At 43.8% G+C, this 26,545-nt stretch overlaps 1 protein-coding gene across 2 annotated transcripts; it reads left to right on the top strand.

Moving 5' to 3' along the window:
- Nucleotides 1–1,908: 1,908 nt before the first annotated feature.
- LOC131587927 (protein argonaute-3) lies at nucleotides 1,909–25,928 on the top strand. Of its 2 annotated transcripts, none has more exons than XM_058856280.1 (19): nucleotides 1,909–2,186; nucleotides 8,831–9,002; nucleotides 10,031–10,151; nucleotides 10,689–10,897; nucleotides 12,046–12,182; nucleotides 14,269–14,403; nucleotides 16,547–16,634; nucleotides 16,763–16,910; nucleotides 17,219–17,338; nucleotides 17,829–17,951; nucleotides 18,127–18,260; nucleotides 18,695–18,879; nucleotides 19,151–19,310; nucleotides 19,953–20,043; nucleotides 20,838–21,032; nucleotides 21,362–21,496; nucleotides 22,068–22,169; nucleotides 23,204–23,403; nucleotides 24,373–25,928. In XM_058856280.1, the coding sequence occupies exons 1-19, from the start codon at nucleotides 2,168–2,170 to the stop codon at nucleotides 24,509–24,511; spliced, it is 2,613 nt and encodes an 870-aa protein (XP_058712263.1). In that variant the 5' UTR covers nucleotides 1,909–2,167; the 3' UTR covers nucleotides 24,512–25,928. The 2 variants fall into 2 exon arrangements, with proteins under 2 accessions (XP_058712263.1, XP_058712264.1); XM_058856281.1 differs by having other exon boundaries at nucleotides 1,915–2,186; nucleotides 24,403–25,928.
- The last annotated feature ends 617 nt before the right edge of the window (nucleotides 25,929–26,545 follow it).

The following is a 26,545-nucleotide window of genomic DNA, read 5'->3' as shown; positions in this document are numbered from 1 at the left end:
TTCGTTGGAGGAGTTCTTTGTTTTACTTTACAAAGGTGCAGGGGCAGACCTTAAGCCAATGAATGATTTAGCAGTTGAGCTGTAACTGGGTTTTTGAATAATGCCAAGGAATTTTAAGGAAGTCCTTGCTAATGGCATGCAGACACTCATCAGTTAATTTACCTAACTGCAGCACGAGAAAGTTATGTCCTGAGCTGGGCACCTGTACAGGTCCTGCACACACCTGGCTGTTTTGTGGGTTGTATCACCTATTTTAAAAGATTCCTACTACATAACAGAATCTTTAGCAGTTTTAAAGGAGCTTTTTCTGTGTGAGGTACAACAGCAAATTGTGCCTTGTACAGCTGGGTCTGGAGTCCTTGGAAAACAGGTCAGAAAACTGGTTTCAAGTGTTAGATTGGCATTTGAGCCCCAGCCCTGGTGCTGATTACAGTGCCCGAGCTGTGGGACCAGATGTGCTGCCCCTGAAGGATGTGTGTTTGCAGAGGTGCCTCTCTCCCACATATCTGCTTCATCCTGGAGATCACATTTTCCACTCCCAATTTCAGTAAAGGAAATATTCTAGTAGGTTACCTTTAATTTGGGTTTAAAATCCTTACTGTGTCACTTACCTGTAAACTAAATTTATGCTTTTAAAGACTAATTCAGCTGGGAATCTCCGGGATGCTAATTCTTAATAATGACCCTGAGATATGGATTATGGGTCTTTAACTTCTGGCCCAAAATTCCAGTTCTTCAGTACCTGCCCAGTTGTTTCCCAGGGGAAGGGCCCCTCTCACTACCAGAAAAAGTCATGTTCTTTCTTCACAATGAGTAGCAGGTTCAAACCCACTTGGACAAGTCCCAGTATACTGTTCTTACTAAAAAATGATCTTTTGAGGGCAGAGGAAATAGAAGTAAAGGTGTCACTGTCTGAGCCAGCACTGAGCCTGTTGCGTCTGTCACTTTCAAATGTCTTCCCGGCATGCCATTTGCCTCTTTCACCCCTCTGCTTGTTTGGTGCCAGTTTGTGTAACAAATCCGTAACGGAACAGTACTGAACATCGCTAAAAAGTCTCAAAAAATGAGAACAGGGCAAGCATAAACTCTGAATTTATGTTGATACAATGAATAATCGAATCATGAATCATGGAATATCCTTAAATTGGAAGGGATCCACAAGGATCATCCAGTCCAATGCCTGGCCCTGCACAGACACCCCAACAATCCCACCCTGCGCTGAGAGCGTTGTCCAAACGCTCCCTGAGTTCTGGCAGGGTCGGGCCCGAGCCCATTCCCTGGGGAGCCCGTCCAGGGCCCTTCCCCGCTCTGGCTTCCGCAGCGCTGTCGCAGCCGGACTCGTTCCGCGTGTTCCCGGACCGGGGCAGCGCGCGGGCCGTGCCGGCGGCTCCGGCGCTCCCAGCGTGTCCACGTCCCGCGCATGGCAACACTTGGGTGCCACCGGGGCCAGAGCGCGGGGGTTCTTCTGGCGAGGTTAGTGAGGATTGAGAAGGCATCAGCTGAGCTCATTGGAGACCGGGCTGGAAGCCCTCGAAGCCGCCGCATACGGCAGCTGCTGCTGCAGGTAGAAAATGCCGCAGACATAATGCGTTGTACTGAAACACCACAGCACTGCGGGGTCGGGAATAATCCCCCGGTGCTTCCGTTCTGACTCCCGATGGGGTCACGTTGTGCTTTCCCGGCGCGGGCGGTGCCGGTGTCCCAACCCCGTCCATCCCGCTCCGGGGCGGCCGCCGGTGCCTGCGGGGCTCCCCCGGCCCTGACGGCCCCGCCAGCTCCCGCCGCCGTTCCCGCCTCCCCCTCGCTGTTGCCGTGGCAACCGCGCCGGCTCGCGCCCCGCCCGCTTCCGGCGCCTCTTCCCCTTCCCCCGGAAAGGAAGGGGCACGCGCGGGGGCAGGGGAAGTGCGGGCGGGATTTCCGGCGTGCGGGGCGCGCGCGCGGCGGGGCGGGAGCGGGCGCGCGAGCCTGGGCTGCGGGGCGGCCACGCCACTTCCGCCTCCGCCGCCGTGTGAGGGGCCGGGACCGCCGGGAGCGGCACCGGGAGCGCCGGGAATTCCGGGAGCAGCGCCGGGAGCGGCCCAGCCGGGAGCGCGGCGGAGGAACCGCCGCCCAGCGCAGCCCCGCGCCGGCCGCCGCAGCCCCGAGCGGCTGCGCCCCAGCTCCATGAATGGAAATCGGCAGCGCAGGTGAGCGCGGGCCCGGCGGGCCCTGGCGGGGTTGGGGAACGGCTCCCCTGCGCCATCCCCCCAACTCCCGGTACTCGCCCCGGTGCCGCGGGGCAGCGGCCGGGCCGAGCCCATCCCGTGGGGGATCGGGCGGGAGGAGCTGAGCTCCGCGGGCAGGGCCCCGGTACCGGGCAGAGCCGGGGCCGAGCCTCTCCGTGCCCTGATTCCCGTGCCGGAGATGGAGGAGGAATTGTCGGTATTTCATAACCGGTGTGCCCGGCTTGCGTAACCCGCGCCGTGCCGGTGCCCGAGGGACGGACCCGCAGAGCCCGGCGGGACCGGGCAGCGCTCCCTCGAGCAGCCCCTGCCGGGCACACACCGGGTGTTTGGCCCCTGTGTGTCAGCGCGCTGACTTTTAGGGCTCGTTCCTGTGCCTTTGGGTGTGCTGCTTCACAATAATCATTCCGAGGTGGTTATTGCCTAGAGAAGTGGTGGCTGCCCCATCCCTGGGTAGTGTCCAAGGCCAGGTTGGACGGAGCTTGGACCAACCTGGGCTAGTGGAAGGTGTCCCTGCCCATGGCAGGGGGTGGAATGGGATGGGCTGTAAGTTATTTTCCAACCCTAAGCGTTCTGTGATTCTGTGAAAATCTTCATATTTTGGCTGTTTGATCCTTTTGCTGGGAAGCACGTGCTCAGTATTTATCAACTTTGTGGTTTAAATGGATTTTGAGGGTTGGAGAAGGAAGTTCTGATTCAATTTTTCAAGATAATTTATTCCAAGTCTGGCAGAACAGCAGAGGAGGATGCAGGGTTGGGCAGTGTTTAATCAGCAGTTCCCTGTCTGTACCTTGGTGGCAAAGGGAATGTCCAAAGCCACCTGGAGTTCCATGTCTGTCACTTGAATAGGTACCACAGGTGGTGAAAATACAAGACTGAGACTGAAGGTGTTAACACAAGACGTGCCTTCCCATCTCCATATGGAGATCCTTTTCTAACATACTTAGAGACTTAAGGACAATGATGGATTTGGCTGGAAAAACTCCCTACCTCAGCTGTTGCCTGGTTTGAGGCTGTGATGGGTTGAGAATATTTTAAGATGCAGGATTTTAAAAATCTGGTGGAATTCATATGATGCTCTCTTACACGATATTAAATAAACTCTGATTAAAACCTGGTGCAATTGTAGTTGTTTCCTGATAAACAGGTTTGCAAGTAAATGGTTTAGTTTTCCTTTGGAGTGGATTTACCTGTTGTTAGGCTGCAATATGTTGGATTTTATCAAAGCTGCTGCAGAGTGTTCCTTGTGGGCTCTGGCAGTGTCCAGCATGCTGGATGGTTCTTCCTATGCTGTGTGATGAGTGAAGTGTTAAGTGCAGTGTTCACATTCCAAGTGTTGGGGTGTTGGAACAGGAGGACACAAACCATCCTTGGTAGAACAAATGAGGATTAAAGCTCTGTCATGAAAGAGAGAAAGACACTTGAGATGTGCTTTGTTTTCTGTGCATGAAGAGAAAACATGGGATAAAATAAGCAGAGAGGGGAACAAAGATTGGTGTCTCAATGTCCCTGGAGTAAAGTGTGGAAGCATGTGCCAGGACATCTTGGGTAAAGCAGTGCTGTAGGTGATTTCCTGTTTGTATGAGAGGCTTAGCTTAAGGAATCTGGGAAGAATTATGGCTCTCCTGGTCTGTGGAATTTTCACGTCACTGAAAATAGGAGCAAGATGTGAAGGTGGCTACTTGGGACGTAGGTTGTGGTGAAACCAAACTGAGGAACAGCAATAAAGTGTTTGGTGGGAAAAGTGCAGGAGAAGCTGCTCTCGGCACAGGTCAGTCATTTGTACTTCCACCAGGAGAATGCCAAAAGGCAGGGAGGTTCAACCAACAGGGGATGTTCCATGATGTAACCAAGTTGTATCAATGCTGATTGTCTTCATTTCCCTGTCCTACTTTGTTCTTTCAAAGCTCATAGCTTTCTGTGTTAAAAGTGTTAAATTGGGTTTTTTTAATTTCAGTTTTTAATGAAGCACTGCAGGCATCCTTAATGTTCTCAAGTATCATACAAACTTTGGGCAGAGAAAATCCCGAGAAGTGTTTTTTCTCTCTGATTCAGAGTAGTGATTTGGGAGGGCCATTAAAGGTCCTGTTTTTGTGGGTGTGGTAGAGCAGGGAAGGGTCTGATTCATAGTTGCCTTCAAAAGTTATTCTACTGTGAGATACAGTGGCAGATTTCCTTTGGAATTGCTGTGGAAGTTTTTCGACTCACAGTATGAACTTTACAAATTGTTTCATCCCCAGAGCTTTACTTTCTCAGGGGTGAAGATGTCAATGACTCTTTCTTGAGCTAATTTTTACCTTCCTGATTTTGGTCTGTGGAAATACCTTCCAGGGAAAACCCTTGCAGGGTTTGTGTGGGCTGGCACATTCTCTTCTCCCGGAGCAATTGGGTATTAACTTCATTCACTATGTGCATATAAGCTGCTTTTTTGGGCTTAAAGCTTTTTGTATTTAGATTTTTTTTAATGGTTCAGAAGCATTGATTGTCTTTTAAATTCTCCCAAAACACTTCAGTGTGTTTTCTGTAAATCCATTAGGCCAGATTGAGTTACCACACCAGTATGTGCTTGTGCAGTTGGCAGTCACAAACCACAGCATCAGATGTTGGCTTTTGATGAGTTTGAACATGACTTAGTATTTGAAACCTTGAAAAAAACCAAACCCTAAATTGCAAGGAGGAATGTTTAGAAAACATGGATTGCATTACTCATAAATAATGTAATGCCACCCAGCAAGGCCAAGTGATAGAAATGAGGCAATTCATGATTTCTGGCAGACAGAGCTGGATCATTGAAACCACCATTTGAGTCAAACCTTCTCTATGTATTTTTTTAATCCAGAACTACATTACTTTTTGCTAGTGATAAGATTTTCTTAGCACTCTACAGGCTGGGCCTCTGAGTAGGGGCCAGGGGCCCTGTGAAAGGGAATCTTTTATTTTTCCCCCTCCATGGAGAGCTCTAGCTCTCCCTGGTGCAGCTCCAGCCCAGCCTGTGATTGGTTCCACAAATCTGCCTCGTGTTCCTGAGCCAGAGTAAGTTGTATTTACCTGCTCAGGCCTTGATGATGTGTTTTGGGCTGTTCCAGCACCCATCCAGTTTTAATCCAGGATTTAGAACTGTTGTATAAACAAAAATAAAACCATTAAGTTATTTCTGTTAATACAATTTGGCTTTATAATGCTGAAGACACAGTGGGAAAGAGGATAATTTTTTTCTGGAAGCTCGGTGGGGATGGCCCTTTCTGTAAGGAAATCTGCATTTCCTATTAGCATCCTGCTGGAGATCAGGGATTTTCTTCATTCTGTAAAAATGTTGTGCGTGCCAGAAGCTGCAGTTTTTCGTACAATGGTGTGCTGGAAGCATTTGCAGGTTTCTGAGCTCCTGCTCGTTGTGTTCAGGCTTTATTCTGACAGGGCTTCTCTGGTTGCTAGGTAGGTGCAGCCAGTGTTTGGATGCAGGCCAGACATGTCCGTGTGCTGGCTGGGCTGCCGAGGAATCACCATCCCTTTCAGCTGTGTTTAAGCTTGATTGGAACATCGACACTTGCGAGGAAGAAAAGATTCTCACTCAGAGCTCATTGGAACCATTAGAGGGACTTGCACAGTGGAGCTGGGAGAGCTTTAAGGTCCCTTCCAAGTCAATCCATTCCATAATCTTGAGACATGCTCCCTTGCTGCACAAAAGCCTTCCAAAAATCTGTCTGAGACACCAGTTTCAGTTGCTGTTTGTGTCTTCATTGCTTTCTGCTATAAATCAGTTGAGTTTTAGTTCCAAATCAGCTGAGGACTTTACTGAGCTAGTTTTATGAATTGAGCTCTACTTCAGCACACTGAACAGACTTGATTGGGAGTTTTCTTTGGATTTTTAAGAACGTCCTAGGAATGTATCTGAAGGGAGCCTACAAGAAAGATGGAGAGGACTATTTACAAGGCCTGGAGTGACAGGGAAACGGCTTCCCACTGCCAGAGGGCAGGCTTAGATGGGATATTGGGAAAGAATTCTTCCCTGTAAGGGTGGAGAGGCCCTGGCACAGGTTACGCAGAGAAGCTGTGACTGCCCCATCCCTGGAAATGTCCAAGGCCAGGCTGGATGGGGCTTGGAGCAGCCTGGGATAGTGGAAGGTGTCCCTGCCCATGGCAGGGGGTAGGAATAAGATGATCTTTAAGGTGCCTTCCAACCCAAACCATTCCATGATTCTATGGTACTTACCTGGTGCTGTAATGGCAGTTTCTTTAATTTCATTTTTATATTGGTTTCTTTAACACAAAGAGGTTTCTCCTCTCAAGCCTGTGGGCAGCTGAGCAGTGCAGAAGTCTCTGGAAGCACTGAGGAGCTGCTCCATCCCCTGTGGAGGCCTCACTGTCCTGCTGCTTTGAGAAAGGTTTTTGAGCCTTGACCCACTTTATTTTTGCATTGGTTAAAGGACCTGAAGGAAAGGATCTGCCACTTGGGCATCCTGTACTCTGCAGAATAATAGTACTTGGAATATTTTTGATTTGTGTGTTTATTTCCATGGGCTTGACACAGGACTTAGGCATGAGGTTGGGTGAGTCACCGATAGATCGGCAGCAGAACCATTCCCAGAGCATCGCTGGTTATTTGGGTTTGAGTCACAGCTCTGAAGCCACTAACACAAGACTTTCATAACAGAATCTGGCAAATCAGTGTCTCTTGAAAGCAAGGTCTTCTGAGTGGGTGCTCCTGTATTTGGGCAGTACTGGCATACTCATGTTTTTAAGTTCATTTGTCCAAGGGAGCTTATGATTCACACAATAATAGCAAAACAGCTGAATTTTTCAAAATGATACCTGAACAGTGTGTAGACCTGCACTTCCGATTCATTTATTGGTCATTTAATTCCTGTTTGCCAAAATCTGGGTTCTAACTTCTTCCAGGGTGGGCTGGGTGAGTGGGACACGCTGACCAGACTAAAAGAACCTTTTTAATGTTATCGTCATTTTAGCAGTTTTGTTAGTCTTTCCTTCATATAGGAACTAAATATAAACTATGGTGTGTATGTCTTCAGAATATTAAAATAAACTATTAACTTGTTTATGCCACTCAAATGTTTCGTAGTAACTTCTTTTTGCTTATGCTTATATTCTGCAAATATAGCTGGAGTAAATTCTAGGGCTGCTTTTACTCATGTGAGAGTATTAAAATGAAGGAAAAGTTGAAGAGAGCAGATGCTTGGAACAAGTTTTGCATAAGCAGAGTCTGTGAGCGGGTTTTAAATGATGCTTCTTGGTTTCTGTTTTGTTTTATCTTGTGGCTCCAAGCCAGCCCCACTCAGAATTTTTCAGTAGTTTTCTGGGTAGAGCCAGACAAATGTTACAGAGGAACTTGGCTTTGATGTTCACCTGTTCTCAGGACATGATTTCCTTCAAGATAATACAGGTTTTTTTACAGAAATTATGGAGATTAATCAAAAGGCAAATAAAAAACATTTTTTCCCAGCACTTGACATTTTAACTCTGCTATGAAAATGAGTGGGCTGGAATTGCTGCCTGCGTCACCGAGTAGGAGGAGAGGGAAGAACTTTGCACTACCTTGCTTTAATGCTCTGTAAATCAGGACATTTGTGCCACGAGTAACTTCTTAAAACTCAGGCTACCAAGCATTTTGGGGTTATTGTTGTTTCTTAACTGGAAAGAGGTATTTTTAAGTGGAAATACTAGTAGAAGTTCTGGGAAATGGGCTATGTTTACTACTGTGTTTGGTTTGTAAGGCATGAGTAATGCAAATCTTGAGTGGAGGGTTCTCATGTAAATGATGCAAAGCAAATTAAATAGAAGAGAATGGAACAAATCTGGGCAGGTATTTTAGCTACTTTTCAAAATACCTATCTCAGTGCAGATTTGGATGCTTCCCTTAGCAGTTCTGGCTATTCTTCTCTAGTGTACAAGTAATCAAGAGTTTTACAATCCTGTCTTAATCTGATTCCTTATTCTTCTGGCAAATTGACTTTATGGGGGCAGTTAGATGGGAGGTAATGGTCTTACTCTTCATCCATTTTCAGGCAGCAAAGTTCAAGAATAATCTGTCTTCCAAGACTAAGCTGATCTTGGCATTGAAATGAAGAGTTTATCTCAAATCCTGTGCATCAGTCCAGAGATACTTCTGTATTTTTGTACTCTGCAGCCACTTGGTTATTACCAGGGTATTCAGAAAAGACTTGTAAAACTTTCTGTGTTATTTTTGGGGTGGTTTTGTTTAAGGATTTTTTTTGTTGGGATTTTGTTGTTGTTGTCGGTTTGTGGGGTTTTTTTTTTGTTTTTGTTTTTTTTGTTGTTTTTTTTTTTTTATTTGTTTTGGATTTTTAGTTGGGTTGTTTTAGGAAATCTCCTAAACAAAACCTCCTGATTTTATTCATGCTGATCGCTGAAGCTCATGAGTAAGAGAACTGTCTAGACGTAGGTGGAGGCTTAGGGATTAATAATGGGCAAGCATTTGTTTGGAATTTCATGGGCAGCATGCTGTTGGAGACAGCTGACTTCCTTTCCTCAAGTGTGCTGGCTCTGGTGCCCACCTGGGGTTTTCCTGGGAGTTGATTCAGGGGATTGTCTGTTGTGCTTTTCTCCTAATCTGTGGGATTTTTCCTTCGCAGGACCCGTGGGGGCACAGCCCCTACTCATGGTGCCCAGACGTCCCGGCTATGGCACCATGGGCAAACCCATTAAACTGCTGGCCAACTGCTTCCAAGTTGAAATCCCAAAGATTGATGTCTACCTCTATGAGGTGGATATCAAACCAGATAAGTGTCCTCGGCGGGTGAACAGGTGAGAAGACACATTTGTCATGTAGATTATACCAATGGGAATGTTGATTAACATCAAGAGCTGTGAAAGGGAGAACTTCTTTCCTTTTCCCCACCTCCCAGCTGGGAGGTAAAAGTGCTGCTGCTCATTCAGCTTGAAGAGGAAGTCAATATCATCTTCCTGAAGTACTTTGGGTTAATATTGCCTAGCCAGGACATGGTGCCAGAGAGCTGCTGCTGTTTGCATGTGCTGAAGGAAAGTGTTTCCATTTTGTGCAACTGAAACACCAAGATTTCCCAAAGAATTCAGATTCCAAAGGCCTGTTAACAGTTGGAGGTGTTCCAAAAGTCTCTTTTTATCTACTACTCTCATCAAGAAGCATCTTTGTATAAGCTGAAAATTTCATGATGGTTTTTCAAGTGTAATTTCAGTGCTTGTGTCAGGTTAATTTTTATTGCCATCAATTTATAATAAAGCAAGGGAGGCAAATCTATAATTGTGTGCAAATTGGATTAGACTTTTACATGATTTTGTAAAAACTCAGGTTATTAAGGACTTAAAGCCAAACCTTTTTTGTTAGGGCATCTCATGTTTATAACTGGTGTAGGCAGAATTCAAAACCCTCATCAACTGAGGAACAGATTAACATTGCTGCAGACAGTACAATGAACTGGCAGAGCTTCCAGTTGGGGGTTTGTGCTGTTTTTTTCACAATATCACTTTGTGGGTTTTTCCCAAGGTAACAGTGTCCTTGTATTCCATAATAAAGATGATGCGAAGGCTTTGGTCATTTCTAGGAGTTTCTGAAATCATTTCAGTACCAATATTTCCCAGTACTTAAACATTTGCATTGATTCTTATTTTATTCTGTATAGTGTTTATTTATTTAGTTCAAGTATGTGAAGCACCTTTTGGAATAGCAGTGGGTGTTTATAATTCACTCAAGTATTGTTTATTGCAACTACTTCAGCAAAACACTAGGGAGTGAGAGCCAGCTTGGGTCTGATCCTTCCTCAGAAACATCTTCAATGTAAATATCCCTTTTCCAGGGACGTGGTGGACTCTATGGTGCAGCATTTTAAAGTGACAATATTTGGGGACCGTAGACCAGTTTATGATGGGAAAAGAAGCCTCTATACAGCCAATCCACTTCCTGTGGCCACTACTGGGGTAAGATAACTGGGATGATGCTGTATTGGTAGCAGCTTTATGGGAAAGGAAAAAACCCAACTTTAAATATTGCTGATGTCAGGAAAGCTGGAAGTATCTTACAGTATCTGTACTGAAACTGAGTCCTTCTGATACATTTCCTGCAAATTCCAGTGTGTGTAAATGTTCATGGAACAGTTGCATTCAGAACTTCCTGTAGAATTTCGTAGCTGCCTTCTAAAGCAAAATTGATTAAAACATTTCATTTTACAGACTGCAACATATGATCTTGTGAATGAATTGAAAAAACAAGCCAGAGTTCTTCTAGAATGTATCGCTTAATGATTAGAGCTGACAAAAAGTTATTATCTTCTTCTGCTTGGTCAGGGCCCAGTTCTCTTCACTTTGTGCATTTGATAATGTACTTTCATCAAATGTGCTGTCTTTCCAATACCTGAGTTTTTGAGTCTCTGGCCCAGTTATGGACAGGGGTAGTCACAAGGCTACCAGACTCCAGATTAAAAAGCTTTTTATTTCTTTCTTTTCTCCTCTGCCCAGGTGGATTTGGATGTGACACTACCCGGAGAAGGTGGAAAAGATCGTCCCTTCAAAGTGTCAATAAAGTTTGTTTCTCGGGTGAGCTGGCACTTGCTGCATGAAGTTTTGACAGGAAGAACCTTGCCTGAGCCTCTGGAACTAGACAAACCTATCAGCACTAACCCTGTTCATGCTGTCGATGTGGTGCTACGACACCTCCCCTCCATGAAGTAGGTTCACTGTCTTCCTGCAGTCTGTCTTTACCTGAAGTATCCCCACTGGGAGACCTTCATCCCCATTTCTTCACAGGTGAAAAGAGAAACTGCTCATTCCCCTTTGCAGCACAGCTGGTGAGCTGAAAGGGGAGCTCGTAGCCAGTCCCGTACAACTGTTTCTGTAGGCAGAGCAGGTGATGTGTGTTGGAAAAGATCAAGAAACAGCAGGCATTTATAATAGGTCTTCATTGAAATGTCGAGAGGTTCCACTGAGCTGTAGCACTGCTGTCCTGGTTCTGCTCAACCTGAGCCAAGTGATGGCAGTGCCTGTGAAAAAGCACAGGTCTCTCTAATCCATTGATACACTGTGACCAATGCACACTTCTCACGTCTGAAATACATGGCTGGGACCAGGTACCTGGCTGAACAAAGTCTCATATTTGTTATTTTATCTCAGAACCCTGAAATTTAGAGAAGGCTAATTTCACTTGAGTTGGTCAATGAAAGTTGCTTTTGAAGTTTGTTGGCTTTGCTCTGATAGGTGTCATTGCGTGTAGCTGACTCCTAAAAAAAGTGCCCTGTGGTTTTGTTGGGAATCCAGTGTTCCTCAGCTTCCCCAGATCTGAAGATGTTAACCTCTATACTAATGCCTGTACATTACAAAACAGGAGGTGTGGGGGCTCAGGAGCAGCTGTTTTCTACTTGTGAGAGAAACATAATTTCCACTAGTTCTTTGTTTGCCCAATAGTTTTTGCTTCTCTCAATGTATCTTGTATTCAAAAGGTCCCTATGAAATAGGAAAAGTGGTATTTATGGGTCAGGTCAGTATAGACAAGGCTGTTGTACACACTCTGCTGTGGTGGAGATTCCACTTTCTTGAAGCAGAAGATCAGGAAGGGTACGTTAACTTAGTTCTTGATTTGTTGTAAAAACTGAAAGTGGTTTGTGCATTGCTAAAAATAGTGAATGTTTTTGTCTAAATTTAAAAGCACTGCAATAGGAACAGAAGCATTCAGGATATTTTGTTTATAGTTGCTTCTTGGCACAGATTGCCAGTGCACAAAATGCCAAAAAAATAATAATGCTGTGTGTTATAATCTTTGTTACATGAATTTTATGTTTGGAAAGCAAGAACATAAATGTGTGGCCACCTGTTTCACTAGGTACACCCCTGTGGGCCGCTCCTTCTTCTCAGCTCCAGAAGGCTATGACCACCCCCTGGGAGGGGGCAGGGAGGTCTGGTTTGGGTTCCATCAGTCAGTCCGACCTGCCATGTGGAAAATGATGCTCAACATCGATGGTAAGTGGAGATTCAGGGCTGAGATTCAGACCAAACATGTATGGCAAAGGCTACCCAGAAATTCTAGTCTTTTTTCCTTACATTTGTCATCATGTCAATGTTTGAGCAGAAATTTAGCTGCCATATAAAGACCAATACCCTATGTAAGAAGGAATTGCACAGGGCTTGCTTTCCTACTTAATTTCAGTCCTGGTGCATCCCCAGTGACAGAGGCAGGTTGCCTGTGCTGTGTCTCAGTGCAGCTGTACACAGTGAGTGGTGCTCAGTACTTCCAAGAAAACTCTGTAAAACATACCCCAAACACTTCTCTGAATAGGGCTGATTGGGATAGGCTTTCTTATGCAAAAGCATGAGCTCTGCAGCACTTTGAGTCCCAGATGAATGGATCTGAGATTGGCTGGTGCCTTTGTCAGACTCCTCATCCTGTGAGCACTCGACTCTATTTAGTTGTTAAACCCTCATGGAAAAGTGTCAGTGGTGGAGGTGCAGGTGCTGCCTGAGGTTTTCTCTGATGTGCATTCAGTTCCCACTGTCTTTGAAAGGCTTTATAAACCCAAGGTAAATTGTCTTGCTTTACATTGAGCACTCCAAGTCAGGTTGTGCTTAGCATCTGTCTTGGAGCATAATAAAATATTGCAGATGTTGAATTGTCTTGCTGGAAATTTGTAAATCCATGTGTTCTGGTTTACATAAATTGTGGTGATTCTTGTGTCACACGGTTTGTTCTTGTAAAATTGCCTTTCTAACAGCAGCTGTGGTTTAAAAAATGAATGTAAAAATCCCAACCTGTCCCAGAAAGAACCAGTGCTGGTATCTATATGCAAGGTACTGAGAGAACTGCAGTTCAGGCAGGAGAAGAGGATGAATTTACACCAATTGATGATGTACTGTGCTGTTACTTTGTGAGGCAAGTTTTTCTTACCAGCATTAGCAAGTGTAGTAGTAATTCTTGGAGTAGAAGTTTTTCAGTCCTTCCTTGTGAATGAGAAATTTTAAGTTCATTGTAAGTGGTGATTCACAGAGCTGTTGTTCTGTTTCCTGATTTGAGGCTGTGAAATTGCCTTCAAATCCCATCACTGGAGGTTTTTCAGTTGTTTAGTTTGATGAGGTTCTCCATGAAAGTGTTGCTGTGGGAGACAACCCACACACTGCCAGGGTGGGGAGAGTGAGGATTTGAGGTCACTCAGAAATCTAGAGGAGTCTTAGGCATCCGGAGGTGTTGGCTGATGCATCATGTGAGGTTGGTAGGCTGCTCAAGTGACACAAGCCTGAAGAATGTTGGGTTGTATCAGCACAGATGTGTGGCGGGTTCGGTACATGAGATCTGGAAATTGATAAATTCTTGTTGAGTATTTCTTTACTGTTGTTACCATTTAAAGTTTTAAACGTATGGAACAGTTTGTGTCTGAACTCTGTCTAGTCCCACCTCACCCTTCCTGCCAAAGGTGTTGTTTCAGTTGCTTATAACTTAGTCCATAAGGTAATTTGTGATCTTCCTTGCATGGAATAAATCAGCTGTCATGCTTAAAACCAGTATATTATCCCTTAAAGTGATTGTGTCATTAGCTTGTGGGGATGGTGAGAGATTTGAATAGATTAAGGGTTCTACGCCCCACTACATGAACACAATTTGTGCATAGTCAAAATAGTGCTCATGTCTACACCAGATACTGTTTCAGTAATTGAGCAGATTGTGTAATTGACAAAATTGTGTGTTGAATTATGTTAGCTTTTAATATTCAAAAGTCAGAGGTAGAGAGGTATTAGTCCTATCTCTGCAGCTTCATACAGAGGTGAATGAGAATGTCTCTCTGGGGTGCTGCGGCTCTCTAGAAATAAATGTTCTCTGGGGAAAAACCCTTCCAAACCTCTGAAATTCCAGGTAGTAGCAGAATGACTGTACCAGGGACAGATGTGTCACTGTGGACCTTTTGCTGGCTTTTTGATATTTTACTCTTGCAGAACTCACTGTTCTGTTTCTAAATGTGCCTGAGGTTTACGTGGAATTCTGAGAAATGTTGATGTATGAAATGCTTCACAATACCTTGACTGGGGTTTTTTACACTTAATGTTTTGCTCTGTGTAGTTTCTGCCACTGCCTTCTACAAAGCACAACCCGTAATTCAGTTCATGTGTGAAGTTCTTGACATTCATAATATTGATGAACAACCAAGACCTCTGACTGATTCTCATCGGGTAAAATTCACCAAAGAGATAAAGGGTGAGTAGAAATGGGTCTGTTTTGTCCCAGGTGACACAATAAAGGTAATTCTAATGGAATTGTTTCGACTGGAAACCTGGTTAACATGCATCAGAAGGGCATGGAACTGCCAAGAGAATTATAGTGTCCATATATGTAGCTCTAGTGCTGAGAGAAGCAGTGTGGCTCTGCAGAGCTGAAGAGCATTCCCAGTGCCTTAGAGGCCAAGAGGGAGCATGTTGTTCATTGCCTGGGCAAAAGTAAGTGGCTGGTGCCAGCCTCTCCTAACCCAGGGTCCCTGAGGCTACCTGGCATTGTGTGTGGGCTCCTGCTGTTTCATTGCTGTGGCAAAGTGAACATTGATTTCAAGGCTAACATTGAATCTTTGAAAGAATGTTGTTACAGTGAGTTCTAATAACTAAATATCTTGTGGAAAAACAGGTACCACTTGCAGCTGAAGGCCAAATTCCATTCCAAATGAATTGCATAAGCTGCTGGTTTGAGTGGTTTCACTCCATATATGCTACTCGGGTTTGTATTTTCCCATATCCTTCATTGCAGTGTAATTTGCAGAGAGAAAAGACGTGAAGCTCAGCTCTTAAACACCTGATGCAACGTTAGACTCTACAGAAATACTGGGCAACTAAAAAGTAAATTTGAACTCTAGTCATAAAGGGATGTGCTCACAGAAGAGTCATGACTGAAAAAAGACTTATAGGAATTATTTTGTATTAGTCCTAACATGCCCCCTTTTACATCTACCTGTCTGTCTTCATTCTGTAGGGCAGGTAACTGGAGATTGAGAAACTGCCTCTTCTTAATCTCAGATGCCTCAGAGGCTCTGTTACCATAGTCAGAAAATGTTGAAAGTTATCCTTTTGCTCTCAGACTTGTCTTTGCTGCTTTAGGGTCTGAGAGCTCCAGCCAGGATGTGACCACATACAGCAAAACAAGCCCTGCATTAGAGCTGGCTGTGTGTGAGCAGCACCGGGGGAGGGCACTGCCTTGGTAGTGTCACAGCAGAGTAATGACAGAGCAGGGAATGGATTCCAGATATCTCTGTGTTCATCAACCCTTGTGTGTGGTCACAGTGCCCCATGTTTTCTCTATTTTCTCTTAATGCTGTGTCAGGGCAGTGGTGGTTTATTTTTGACTGTGAGTAATGCTGATGTTCTTGATGCAATTAGAGTTGTCAGGGAGCAAGGAGGTACATCCAGTGCTGCTTTGTGAAGTCTGTGTCCCCAGCAAACTAAATACAGTCTGGTGTCTGGTACCTGGGGACCTGATTTTGGGTGGGTGTTCAGTCAGTGGTCCACAAACCTCAACAGGATGAGCCATCCAATTGCTCTCCCAAAGGCCTTTACTACTAGACTTCACCAGTATTAGACTTTACTACTGGAGGTGAATCCTTTGAATACCCAGGCTCTGTTTTTAGCTGCTTTCTGTCCCCTGGGGCTGGAGAAAGACAGCAGCGTGTGGATGCTGTGCAGCCCTTGTGTGATAAGCTCAGTGCTCCCAGCAGATGTTGAGGCTGCTCTGTGTGAACAGCACAGTGTGTGCACAGTCACAGCAACAGCCCCCAGAGCCTCTTGGAGCTGCCACTGTCATGATTATCGTGGGCAGAGGTAAGTCTGGAGAGGCTCTGGTGTGTAGGCTGGGTGCTTTGAGGCGAGATGCTCAAAATTCAAAGTTCAACTTGGTCAATGAAATTAAAGAAAATTACGGGCTGAATGTAAAAACAAACAACAAATAAAAAGCTGGGGGGAAAGACGATAAAGTAGAAACCTGTTTTTGCCCTTTTAATTTCAAATACATTGGAACTGATAGTTTAGAGAGATGTACAAGACTGAGAATAAGAGGATATGGTGAAAAACTGCTCTCTGAGTTCAGTCAATGCTTTTTAAATGAAACTGCTAAATGAAATTCAGAAGACAATGAACATTAAATATTCTACGTCATGCTTTCTTTCTGAAGATAGTAATGAGGATTAGTCAGAACTCAAATTATAATGAAAGTAAAAATGTTTAGAGAATAATAATTTCTTACATTTGTGCTATTTGATGCTGACCCCAAAGCTGTTACGTTCTATGATTTGAAACCTTGTGTCTTCTGTGTACATGTTTGTGTAGTTATGGCATCAGGGTTTTTTTATGCTTTTATGCAGGCCTAAAGGTAGAAGTGACTCACTGTGGGACAATGAGAAGGAAGTACCGTGTCTGTAACGTAACAAGACGGCCTGCAAGTCATCAAACGTAAGAGGCTTTTTGTCAGAGCATGAAATGTGTGATAGTTTCACACTGAGTAACAGGACCTGATATTCCATTAATTTTGGGACAATGTTATTTGACAGCTAATATTATACTAACGTCTGTCTTCTCAGCTTTCCTTTACAGCTAGAAAATGGCCAGACTGTGGAGAGGACAGTAGCACAGTATTTCAGAGAGAAATACAACCTCCAGCTGAAATACCCTCACCTTCCTTGTCTGCAAGTGGGACAGGAACAAAAACACACCTACCTGCCTTTAGAAGTAAGAGCCTTACTCTGACTGATCAGCTGGGTTTGGATGGGTTCTATCAGTTTGCAAAACATTAAGAATTTATGCTCTTTGCAATACAAGTGTGTTCACAGGTTTACATGTTCAACCCTCTTAATTTCAGACTAAAGACTGTCTGCATCCTAAAGTGCTTTAAAGTGTAGAAATACAAGAAAGAACAGGAAGTTGCTTAAACATGTTGGCCTTGTGGTTTATAGTGACAGCAGAGTGTGGTGTGTGTACAGTGTGATGTGATCTGAGTGCTTCTGGTGTGAATTAATGCTTCTGATTTCCCCATGCAGGTGTGTAACATCGTGGCAGGCCAGCGTTGTATCAAGAAGCTCACAGACAATCAGACATCAACCATGATAAAAGCGACAGCCAGGTCTGCGCCAGACAGGCAGGAGGAGATCAGCAGATTGGTGAGTGCCCTAGTCCCAGCTCCATGGGACACTGGGCTGGATTATATCCATGCAAAACTTCCTAGTCTTTTAATTCCTCCTTTTCCTTTAACTGAATAGATTTTAACTACTTTTTTTAATAGGATTTATTTAAAATGGCCTGCAATGATAGCATGAATACAGGCTCTTTCTTGCATTATTATCTCTACAACTAATTTACTGTGAAGAAACACTTAAAAAAATCCTTTAGAACGAACAAACTCCAAATGAGCACTTGCATAATGAAGGGAACAGAAACCATCTCATCCACTATATCTCATGGTAGTAATTGTTTTCATTGGGGATGGGTTGATAGTGTTGAGCAGTCAAGTCTGAGCCTTTTTCAATGAAATTGTTGTAAGAACACTTCTGCAATGTTCCTGTTAACCTATGGCTTGTTATATGGATTATAATCAGATACCATGTAAAATAACATGTACATTTCCATGTAACATGGAAAAATCTCTCCCAGGTAAGAAGTGCAAATTATGATGCAGATCCATTTGTCCAAGAGTTCCAGTTCAAAGTGCGGGATGAGATGGCCCATGTGACAGGACGTGTGCTCCCAGCCCCGATGCTGCAGTACGGAGGACGGGTGAGGCTTTGGCTTTTCCTCTGGTTTCCTTTTTGAGGAGTGATTTCTTGTACACCTTGACTCTACTGGGATCAGACTTTGAATAATAAACTCTTCTTTGTTATCCTGAAACTGCAAATAGCACTGGCTGCTTCTTTTTCAGTCGCTTGAGTGTCTGTTGCTTTTGTTTCCCCAGAATCGAACCGTGGCAACACCAAGCCACGGCGTGTGGGACATGCGAGGGAAACAGTTCCACACTGGGGTGGAGATCAAGATGTGGGCCATAGCTTGCTTTGCAACACAGAGACAGTGCAGAGAAGAAATTCTGAAGTAAGGCATGTCGTGGTTCAGGCTTTGGACTGTTCTCTTAATGGAGTGAAACATGAATGTAGGATTACAATGAGCATTTTACCTGGGTTCAATGTGAGATATTAGGGTGAGAATCTGGGCTGGTGTGCTTCCATGCTGGAAGCTACAGTCAAAACACTGTACTGGGTACACTGTGGGGTGTTGGTTGTGTGCTATCACTGTATATAGTCCCTTCTGACATCTTGAACAAAGTACTGAAGGTGTCTAGACTATTTTTTAACCCATTCTGGCCTGTGGCATTTCACAGCTGTACAGCCTTCACATAACAAACCTTTTTTTAAATGCTGCTTTAAAAGCTATTTGGAATCATCCTCCTTTGATGGTTCTGTCCCTTTGTGCGTTGGTTATCATGTACTGTTGCTACTGCAAAAATCCAAAAATCTTCTCATCTGCAGGGGTTTCACAGACCAGCTGCGCAAGATCTCCAAGGATGCTGGGATGCCGATCCAGGGCCAGCCCTGCTTCTGCAAGTATGCCCAGGGTGCAGACAGCGTGGAGCCCATGTTCCGACACCTCAAGAACACCTATTCAGGGCTTCAGCTCATCATTGTCATCCTGCCAGGGAAGACACCTGTGTATGGTAAGGGCACACCTCTGTCTTCACCTGTTATGTCAGGTATCATTTGGAGAAATCTGCTGCCCAGCATATGTTAAAAATCACTCAGAACCATCCCTTAAGTATTAGAAACCACTGTTTTGTTGGAAGATAAATTGGAAGCAGGTCTGAGTATGCAGATAAGTTAGAAGTTACTGCAGAGTATGTGCTCTGAAGTTACTGTGACTTAGCTAAGATGGAAATGCAGCAATAACCTCGAATGGACTCAAGTTGTCTCCTTGTATTTGCTTCCCAGCGGAGGTGAAGCGCGTGGGAGATACACTGCTGGGAATGGCCACACAGTGTGTTCAGGTCAAGAACGTCATTAAAACATCTCCACAGACCCTCTCAAATCTGTGCCTGAAGATTAACGTTAAACTAGGAGGAATCAACAACATCCTTGTACCTCATCAACGGTAAGACACTGGAGATTGTGTTGGGTATTCTTTTAACAGATGTGGTTACATTTGCTGCTTAGCACCCAAAATTTAAATGTGGCCAAGTTTGAAGTTAAAATAGTCTTCTGATAGTAGTATGTGGTATTTGAAGTAGAATTAAATTCCTTCCGGCGCAGGCTCAGAGTGGTGGTTGGTCCGTGCATTAGGTCTTCAGCCAAGATTCTTGTCAAATGTTTGATCATTATCAAAGCTGAAATGAGGCACAGTTGTGTGAGGAAGAATGTTTTAAAGGCAGTGTAAGACCATCCTGGTGCCCAGGTACTGGAGAACAGTGTAATGTAATCTGTATGCTGGTGCTATAGCTCAGTGGTGCCCAGGGGACCCCCAGGGCCTCTGAAGCCCCTGGCTGTGCCACTCCTCTGAAGGCCTGGGGCTGCTCCCCACCAGAATCATGCCCCAGTTCTGGCAGTGTGTTTGCAGCGTGTTTTGGGCTCTGCTGGGGAGGGTTCCAAGTTCACCTCTTGTGCACAAAGATCCCATTGTTGAGCCTTGGCCCGGGTACCTGATAAGGCTGAGACATAAACAACCCCCACGGTGAGTAATGACCTTGCGGCAGCTCTTCAGCTACAAGTGTGACTTAGCACTTTTTTCTTTTTGAAGACCTTCTGTGTTCCAGCAGCCAGTGATCTTTTTGGGAGCTGATGTCACTCACCCTCCAGCTGGAGATGGGAAGAAGCCTTCCATTGCTGCTGTAAGTTTTATTAAATTTACATGGTATTTTTTTCATCTTGGGTAAATGTTAGAACAGTAAATGCGACTCATGGACTGTATCTGTATCAAATATCTTTCAGGGTTTATGCCAGTTCTTTGTACAGATTCCCAATGACATTAAAAACCATGTATTTAAAAGGAAAAAACTGCCTGATACTTCAGAGTGGTTCCTTAGCTCTTTAATTTTATAAATCAAGGTAAAATGGCATTGTTAAATAATATATTTCAGCAGAAATACTCTCAAGGAAACAACACAGCTTGGTGACATTAGCTAGTAACATTTTTTGTCTTTTTCAAGGAGAAAAGTGTAATTAAAGGCCTGATTTGGCAGAAATGTTTTTGATATTTCTTACCTTTTGTGTTGGTACAGTCCAGGAACTCAAAGTGGTGATTGGAAGCTTGGTCAATCCTCTCCTACTTCGTCCCCTTGGTATTTTAGTTGTCATTGATTGCAGTTATGGAAACTGCATTTGTGTTTAACTAAGGGAAGCTGAAGTTTTTCTCAGTGTAAAAGGTGAGAAAACATCACAGAAAAAAATGTCTGGATTATAAAACTATGCCACAGTGAGAAGACAAATTCTGCAGGTGCATTTCAGGATGCTAGGGGGCAAAAGGTTTTAAACCTGTACCAAATACAAGTTCCTGTTGAAAGTGTTACTGTGGTTGTTGTCTAGCACAAATATCTTGTACTTGCTGCTCTTGGCTTTTTTGTTTTTAATTGTTTTGGTATAGATTTGAGCTTGAAGCCCCTTCCCTGCTGCACTCTCCCTGCAGGTTGTAGGCAGCATGGATGCTCATCCCAGCCGGTACTGTGCCACGGTGAGGGTCCAGCGGCCCCGGCAGGAGATCATCCAGGACCTGGCCTCCATGGTCAGAGAGCTGCTCATCCAGTTCTACAAATCAACACGGTTCAAGCCCACCCGTATCATCTTCTACAGGGACGGGGTCTCTGAGGGACAGTTCCGACAGGTTGGTTCAGTTTCTTGAAAGTTCCTGTTACTCTGTAGTAGTTGCAGGTCTTGTTTTGTACTGTTTGAGTTGCTTACGTTTACACAAAATAATTGAGACTTTTAAGGGGAGAGATTTTTAATCTTGTTGGGTAAGAAGAGTTGCAGCTGTTTTCCTGTCTGGGAAGGAGAAGTCTTCAAATTTTGGGAACCACATATCTCTAATCACTTTCTGAGATTACCAGCTGTGTACTAAAGTTGTGCCTACTGTTAACTACACCAAGTCAGTAGGTGGTGTATATAGGATACAGTGGAAAGAAAACCTAAGTTCTTCTGTTCTTGTGCTTGTAGGTTTTGTATTATGAACTGCTGGCCATTAGAGAAGCCTGCATCAGTTTGGAGAAAGATTACCAGCCTGGAATAACCTACATTGTGGTGCAGAAGCGACACCATACGCGGCTGTTCTGTGCTGACAGAACAGAAAGGGTAATCACTGCCCTCTGAGTAGCCTTTTGGGAAAGCTTCATGTCAAGCTTTTAGGCTGCTGGAGAAAATATTAGCATGGGCTTCTGTTCATCTGGTTGAATGTACATGCAAGGAGGTGTTGATTTGATAAAATGGGGCCTCAAATTGAAAAATCATTGACCTTAAGTATGTTAAAAACCCCCACAACCTTTCATTGGAGCTAAAGTCCATGTGACTACTCAGAACCAATCTCTAGCAGTTGTAATAGAAGAAAGTACAAAATGGTGGAACCTTTTTTCTGAGTTAGTCAATCCAAACTGAAGCTGACAACTCTAAATACAAATATCTGTGCAGCTCTTCAGTCTGAGCCAGAAAGTTCTGATGTGCTGGAGGTGCAGTGTTGTGTAAAGTGCTGGAGAGCCATCCAGTGTCCTTGTCAAATCTCCAAGGCTGATGTAGTGGCACATTCCACACAGTTCTGTGGCACTTCATGTGCTGAAACCTTGCCAGTGGTGAATAGAAGCTTGCATTTTTCATTACAGTTGAGCTGTTATAAGCAGCTGAGGCCACACTTACCAAACCTCTTCTCTAGGTTGGACGAAGTGGCAATATTCCAGCTGGGACAACTGTAGATACAGACATTACACACCCCTACGAATTTGATTTTTACCTCTGTAGCCATGCTGGAATACAGGTATGGTTGTTTTGTGTAAGTAAATGTGAATTTAGAACACATTGTTTTTCTCCTTTTCGTGACACCTGAATACAGTTATTTAGCAGGGAAATGTTCTTTTAGCTTGGTTTTATCTGAGATAAAACATTTTTGTGGGACTTAGAGAATGATTTGCTTAACAGGTGGTCTCTGCTACATATTTAAATTTGCACTGATGTAAGTGGTGCTTTTTAAAGTTTGTGTTTAAAGAAGCCACTTTATTTTGTAATGTTTTTTCTGCAAAAAAAGATTTCAGCTTTTATCAGGCTCTTGCTTAAAATGTAAAAAAAAAATTGTTCTGTAGATTTTTATCATGTGAGTCTGACCGCATTGTCATCAGTTTTGTTTAGATTGGCCAGGCATTACTTCTTTTCAAGTTTTGAATCATTTCAGTGGGTTTTTTGTCAGTGGGTTTTTTGCTTGTGTCTGAGCAAGCTGGTTTTGGCCCCTTGGAAAAAGAAATTTATTGAAATTGCAGCTCATTGTGTTTAATATAGCAAGGCATAAAGAACCTCAACTAAATTGATACTTCAGATGTATTTGTTTTAAAAAGAGAGACTTCTAGCTTGGCTAAAGCACAACTATTTACCCAATTCAGGTGCACTGTAAGATTTAACTTGAGTTTCTAGTGTTCATACTTGCAATTAGGGTGCTCAGGAGCTGGCGGGATGTAAAAGCACTGGTTATTTCTCTGGGATGTTGCTCTGTGAGAAACAGTTTAATTGAAGGTAGGTAAAAGGTGCTGTAATTGTGGTTCAGTCACGTTGGGAGCAGATGCTGATCACTGAGGGTTATGTAGAAGGGGTTTTATCCAAGCAAGAACATTTAGAGCAATATAATCATGTATATGTTAGACTTACTCATCTGTAAATACATTTAGGCCTGACATAAAACTGAACTTGTTTGGCTGCTGTTACGTAGGAGCTCACACTAGATAGCCTGGCCCTTTCTGAACATCAAAACCTGGCTTGTTTATGGAAATCCAGAGAAGTGACCCTCCATTCCCATCTCTGCAGGGAACCAGCCGTCCCTCCCACTACCACGTCCTGTGGGATGATAACTGTTTCACAGCAGATGAGCTGCAGCTGCTGACGTACCAGCTGTGCCACACGTATGTGCGCTGCACCCGCTCCGTCTCCATCCCCGCGCCCGCCTACTACGCTCACCTGGTGGCATTCAGAGCACGCTACCACCTTGTGGACAAGGAACACGACAGGTAAATCACAGGCTGTGCTCAGGGTTTAGTCCCCACTGCTCTCCTCTACTGTCAGGCCCAAAGACACCTGACTACAGGAAGTTCCTGCTGGTCTTGCACTTAGTTTTTGTTGCCTCTAGGACTGATGTTAAGATCAGCACTCCTGGCAGCTGCTGCTCTACATCAAACCAGTGTGGGTTGGTGGATTTTAATGAATAACACTCAGATTAAAAGAATTCAGTTACTGATGTATTTAGTTATGACTCTGATGTGGTCTGAGGGAATCAAGCCATGGATTTAATTTTTTTGCTATAGGATCAGAGTAGTCATGAATGAACCAAATGTTAAGTGCTTCCACTTATCTAACTCTGTACGTCAGAAATATTTTATAATCTTCAAGCCATCAATGTATTTATAAAAAGCTTATTTTCAGCTGAACAAGCTGAGTAGCCATGGTGAAGAGATTTGTCAAAAGCTTCAAGGTTGCTGGGTGAATACAAGTTGATATTTCTCAGTGTCCAGTTCTGACACTCATGCTGTGTTGGTGAAGGGTCTGGAAAGTCAATCCTTTGGGTAGCAGCTGGGGGGGCTCAGCCTGGAGAAAAGGAAGCTCAGGGGGGACCTTCTCAGTCTCTACAGCTCCCTGACAGGAGGGTGCAGCCAGGGCTGGTTGGGCTTCCAGGTAACAAGGACAAGTCATGGGGAAACAGCCTCATGCTGTGCCAGGGGAGGGTCAGGTTGGACATCAGGAGGGATTTCTCTATGGAAAGGAGAAATTTGCATTGGAAGGGGCTGCCCAGGGAGGTGGTGGAGCCCCATCCTTGCAGGTGTTCAAGAACAACTGGACATGGCACTCAGTGCTCAGGGCTGGGTGATGTGGTTGGGATCAATCACAGGTTGGACTTGATCTTAGAGGTCATTTCCAGCCTCAGTGATTCTGTCAAAGAGATGCAGAAGCAGCTTTTTGATCCAAATTAATACAATTTACAGCCCTGCCTGTCTCTCCCTCGTTCCCTGCAGTGCTGAAGGGAGCCACGTGTCAGGACAGAGCAACGGGCGAGACCCGCAGGCCCTGGCGAAGGCTGTACAGATTCACCAAGACACCTTACGCACGATGTACTTCGCTTAAGTCAATGACCCAGGAGACACTCACGGAGAGGAGAACTGAGAACTTAAGCCACATACAATGTATGTTTCCAGGGGGTTGGTTTAGGGGCTGTGCCTCCCATCGTGCTGGAGCTGACGCTGTGCAGGGGCGAGAGGCTCACCCTTAAATTGACACGAGGAAGATTGTTTACTTCATCCAGGAACACAGCACTATTATGCAATATGAAACCAGCCAACTGCTTTTTTGGGGCGGGCTCCTGGGGGAAGCACCGCCATAATTTTTTTTTAATTATTATTTCTCGTAGTTTAACCCTCTTCTGCCTTTACCTCAAGTTGCTCGGCAGCACAACTATTGTTGCAAAAAAAAAAAAAGTAATAATAAACTAAAATCTATTGTGTAATTTAAAACAAAAAACAAACCACCTTTTAGGAACAATCACAGTGATTGTTTGGAGAAGGGAAGTGTGCAAAAAAGAAAATAAGTTTTTAATCCCCGTGCATTGAGGAATCTTTCTCTCAGTATTGCCATCGAGCATTCGAATGTGTGAACATATCCAAGTGCATTGGAATGCAACACTAGCTAGGAAGCAGTGAGTGGGGGAAGATGTTTTGCACACTAATCCAATAATTTGAGCCTAATTTAGCCAATGGCTGCCTTTGTGTCTTTTCTCACAGCTTTGGAGTTCTCAGCTCCAAGAGTTCCCTTTCAAAAGCAATCCAAGAAGCTCGTGGTTCATGTGCAGGCAGTAGTGACCCAACTCTTCTTGCTCCCTGGGGGAATTTACTAAAGCTGCTGTTTTACCTAGTCCAAAAGTTTCAATTTTTTCCTATCTGGCGAGTCAAATCTGTTGAAGCTTCACGTAAGATCTGATGTCCCAGGTTTTCTGGGATGACATACAGTAATCACCAGAACTGAAACTTTAGAGCTAAGGTCTTTATGGAAAAAAAAGAAACATGCTACTTTACTTGCTGCCTCTCACACCTTAATGTGATTCATATGTATGTGTGTTTGAAGTTTAGCTTCCTTTTGTTTCTTTTATATTTATTAGAATAATAATAATGCTTTAATTTAATTATTACAGAACATATGGTCAACAGCAACTTTTATTTTTTAGAAATGTAATCATGTTTATTTTTAAAAAAAAGAAACTGACAACTTGTTTTGCTATCTTTTAGTGCAATAAGCATTCTAAAGAAAAACTGTGTCCATTGAGCTGTACTGAAGCAGTGTCTGTACCACGGACTGTGGGAGAATGGACACCTCCAGGATTTTAAAAGGACAAAGTAAAAGCCTTAATTTTGAAAGGAAAGTTTTATAGTCAGAAGGAATCTTGAATTTTCCTTTTTTAAATCAAAAAAAAATACAAAAAATGCTTCTAGACTTCTGCAAGCTTTACTTGTTGTTGCAGTCTTTTGATTTAATAAAGGAATTGGCCTTATTTTTGGCTTTGAAATGTGGAGCATATTTGAATTAAATGGACAGGGTTTTGTATTAAGATCTCAGTTTTTACATGCTTAGTTAAACCTATTTGACATCAGTAAAATGTCTGGAACTAATAAAAGTTTTTAGGCTTTTTTCCTCTTTGATAGTGACTTTCCTTTTAAAATTAAGTTATTGGTAACTTCATTTCACTTTGCAAATAAAGAGGGCTGGGATAGTTCTAACATGTTAAATTACCGAAATGTGAAACAAACCAATGGGACTCTTTCATTCCACTTTAAAACCAATGTTTAAGATGTCAGAGACGAGTGTTTATTCAACGAGGGGACTGGGTAGTTTTGCACTTTGTAAACTTGTGAACTGCATTTTTGACTGTTTTTATTTGCACTGGTTCATAGTATATTTACTGCAGCTGTTTGTATGGGCATTGCTGTGATCCCAGCCCTCCCGACCTCCACCTGCTCTCACATGAAAACCTGGTTGGTCTAAATAGCTTCTCTCCTCATTCTCACCAAATCCGCTGTTTGCCAATATACTGTATTTTGAGCCTAAAATCTGAGCCCATTTTGCTTCACCAGGCATGAACCCCCTTTTTTCTGCCAGAAAAACCAAGTA

Source organism: Poecile atricapillus, chromosome 24, assembly GCF_030490865.1.
Source record: "Poecile atricapillus isolate bPoeAtr1 chromosome 24, bPoeAtr1.hap1, whole genome shotgun sequence".
Taxonomy (NCBI): Eukaryota; Metazoa; Chordata; class Aves; order Passeriformes; family Paridae; genus Poecile; species Poecile atricapillus.
The sequence above is the reverse complement of the archived record's forward strand: the minus strand, read 5'-3'. Positions and strand labels throughout refer to the sequence as shown.

Coding starts and splice junctions, on each gene's coding strand:
- LOC131587927 (XM_058856280.1), top strand. Junction 17,952..18,126: donor TGCTGCAGTACGGAGGACGG/GTGAGGCTTTGG, acceptor TTGTTTCCCCAG/AATCGAACCGTGGCAACACC. Junction 21,033..21,361: donor CTGAGGGACAGTTCCGACAG/GTTGGTTCAGTT, acceptor TTGTGCTTGTAG/GTTTTGTATTATGAACTGCT.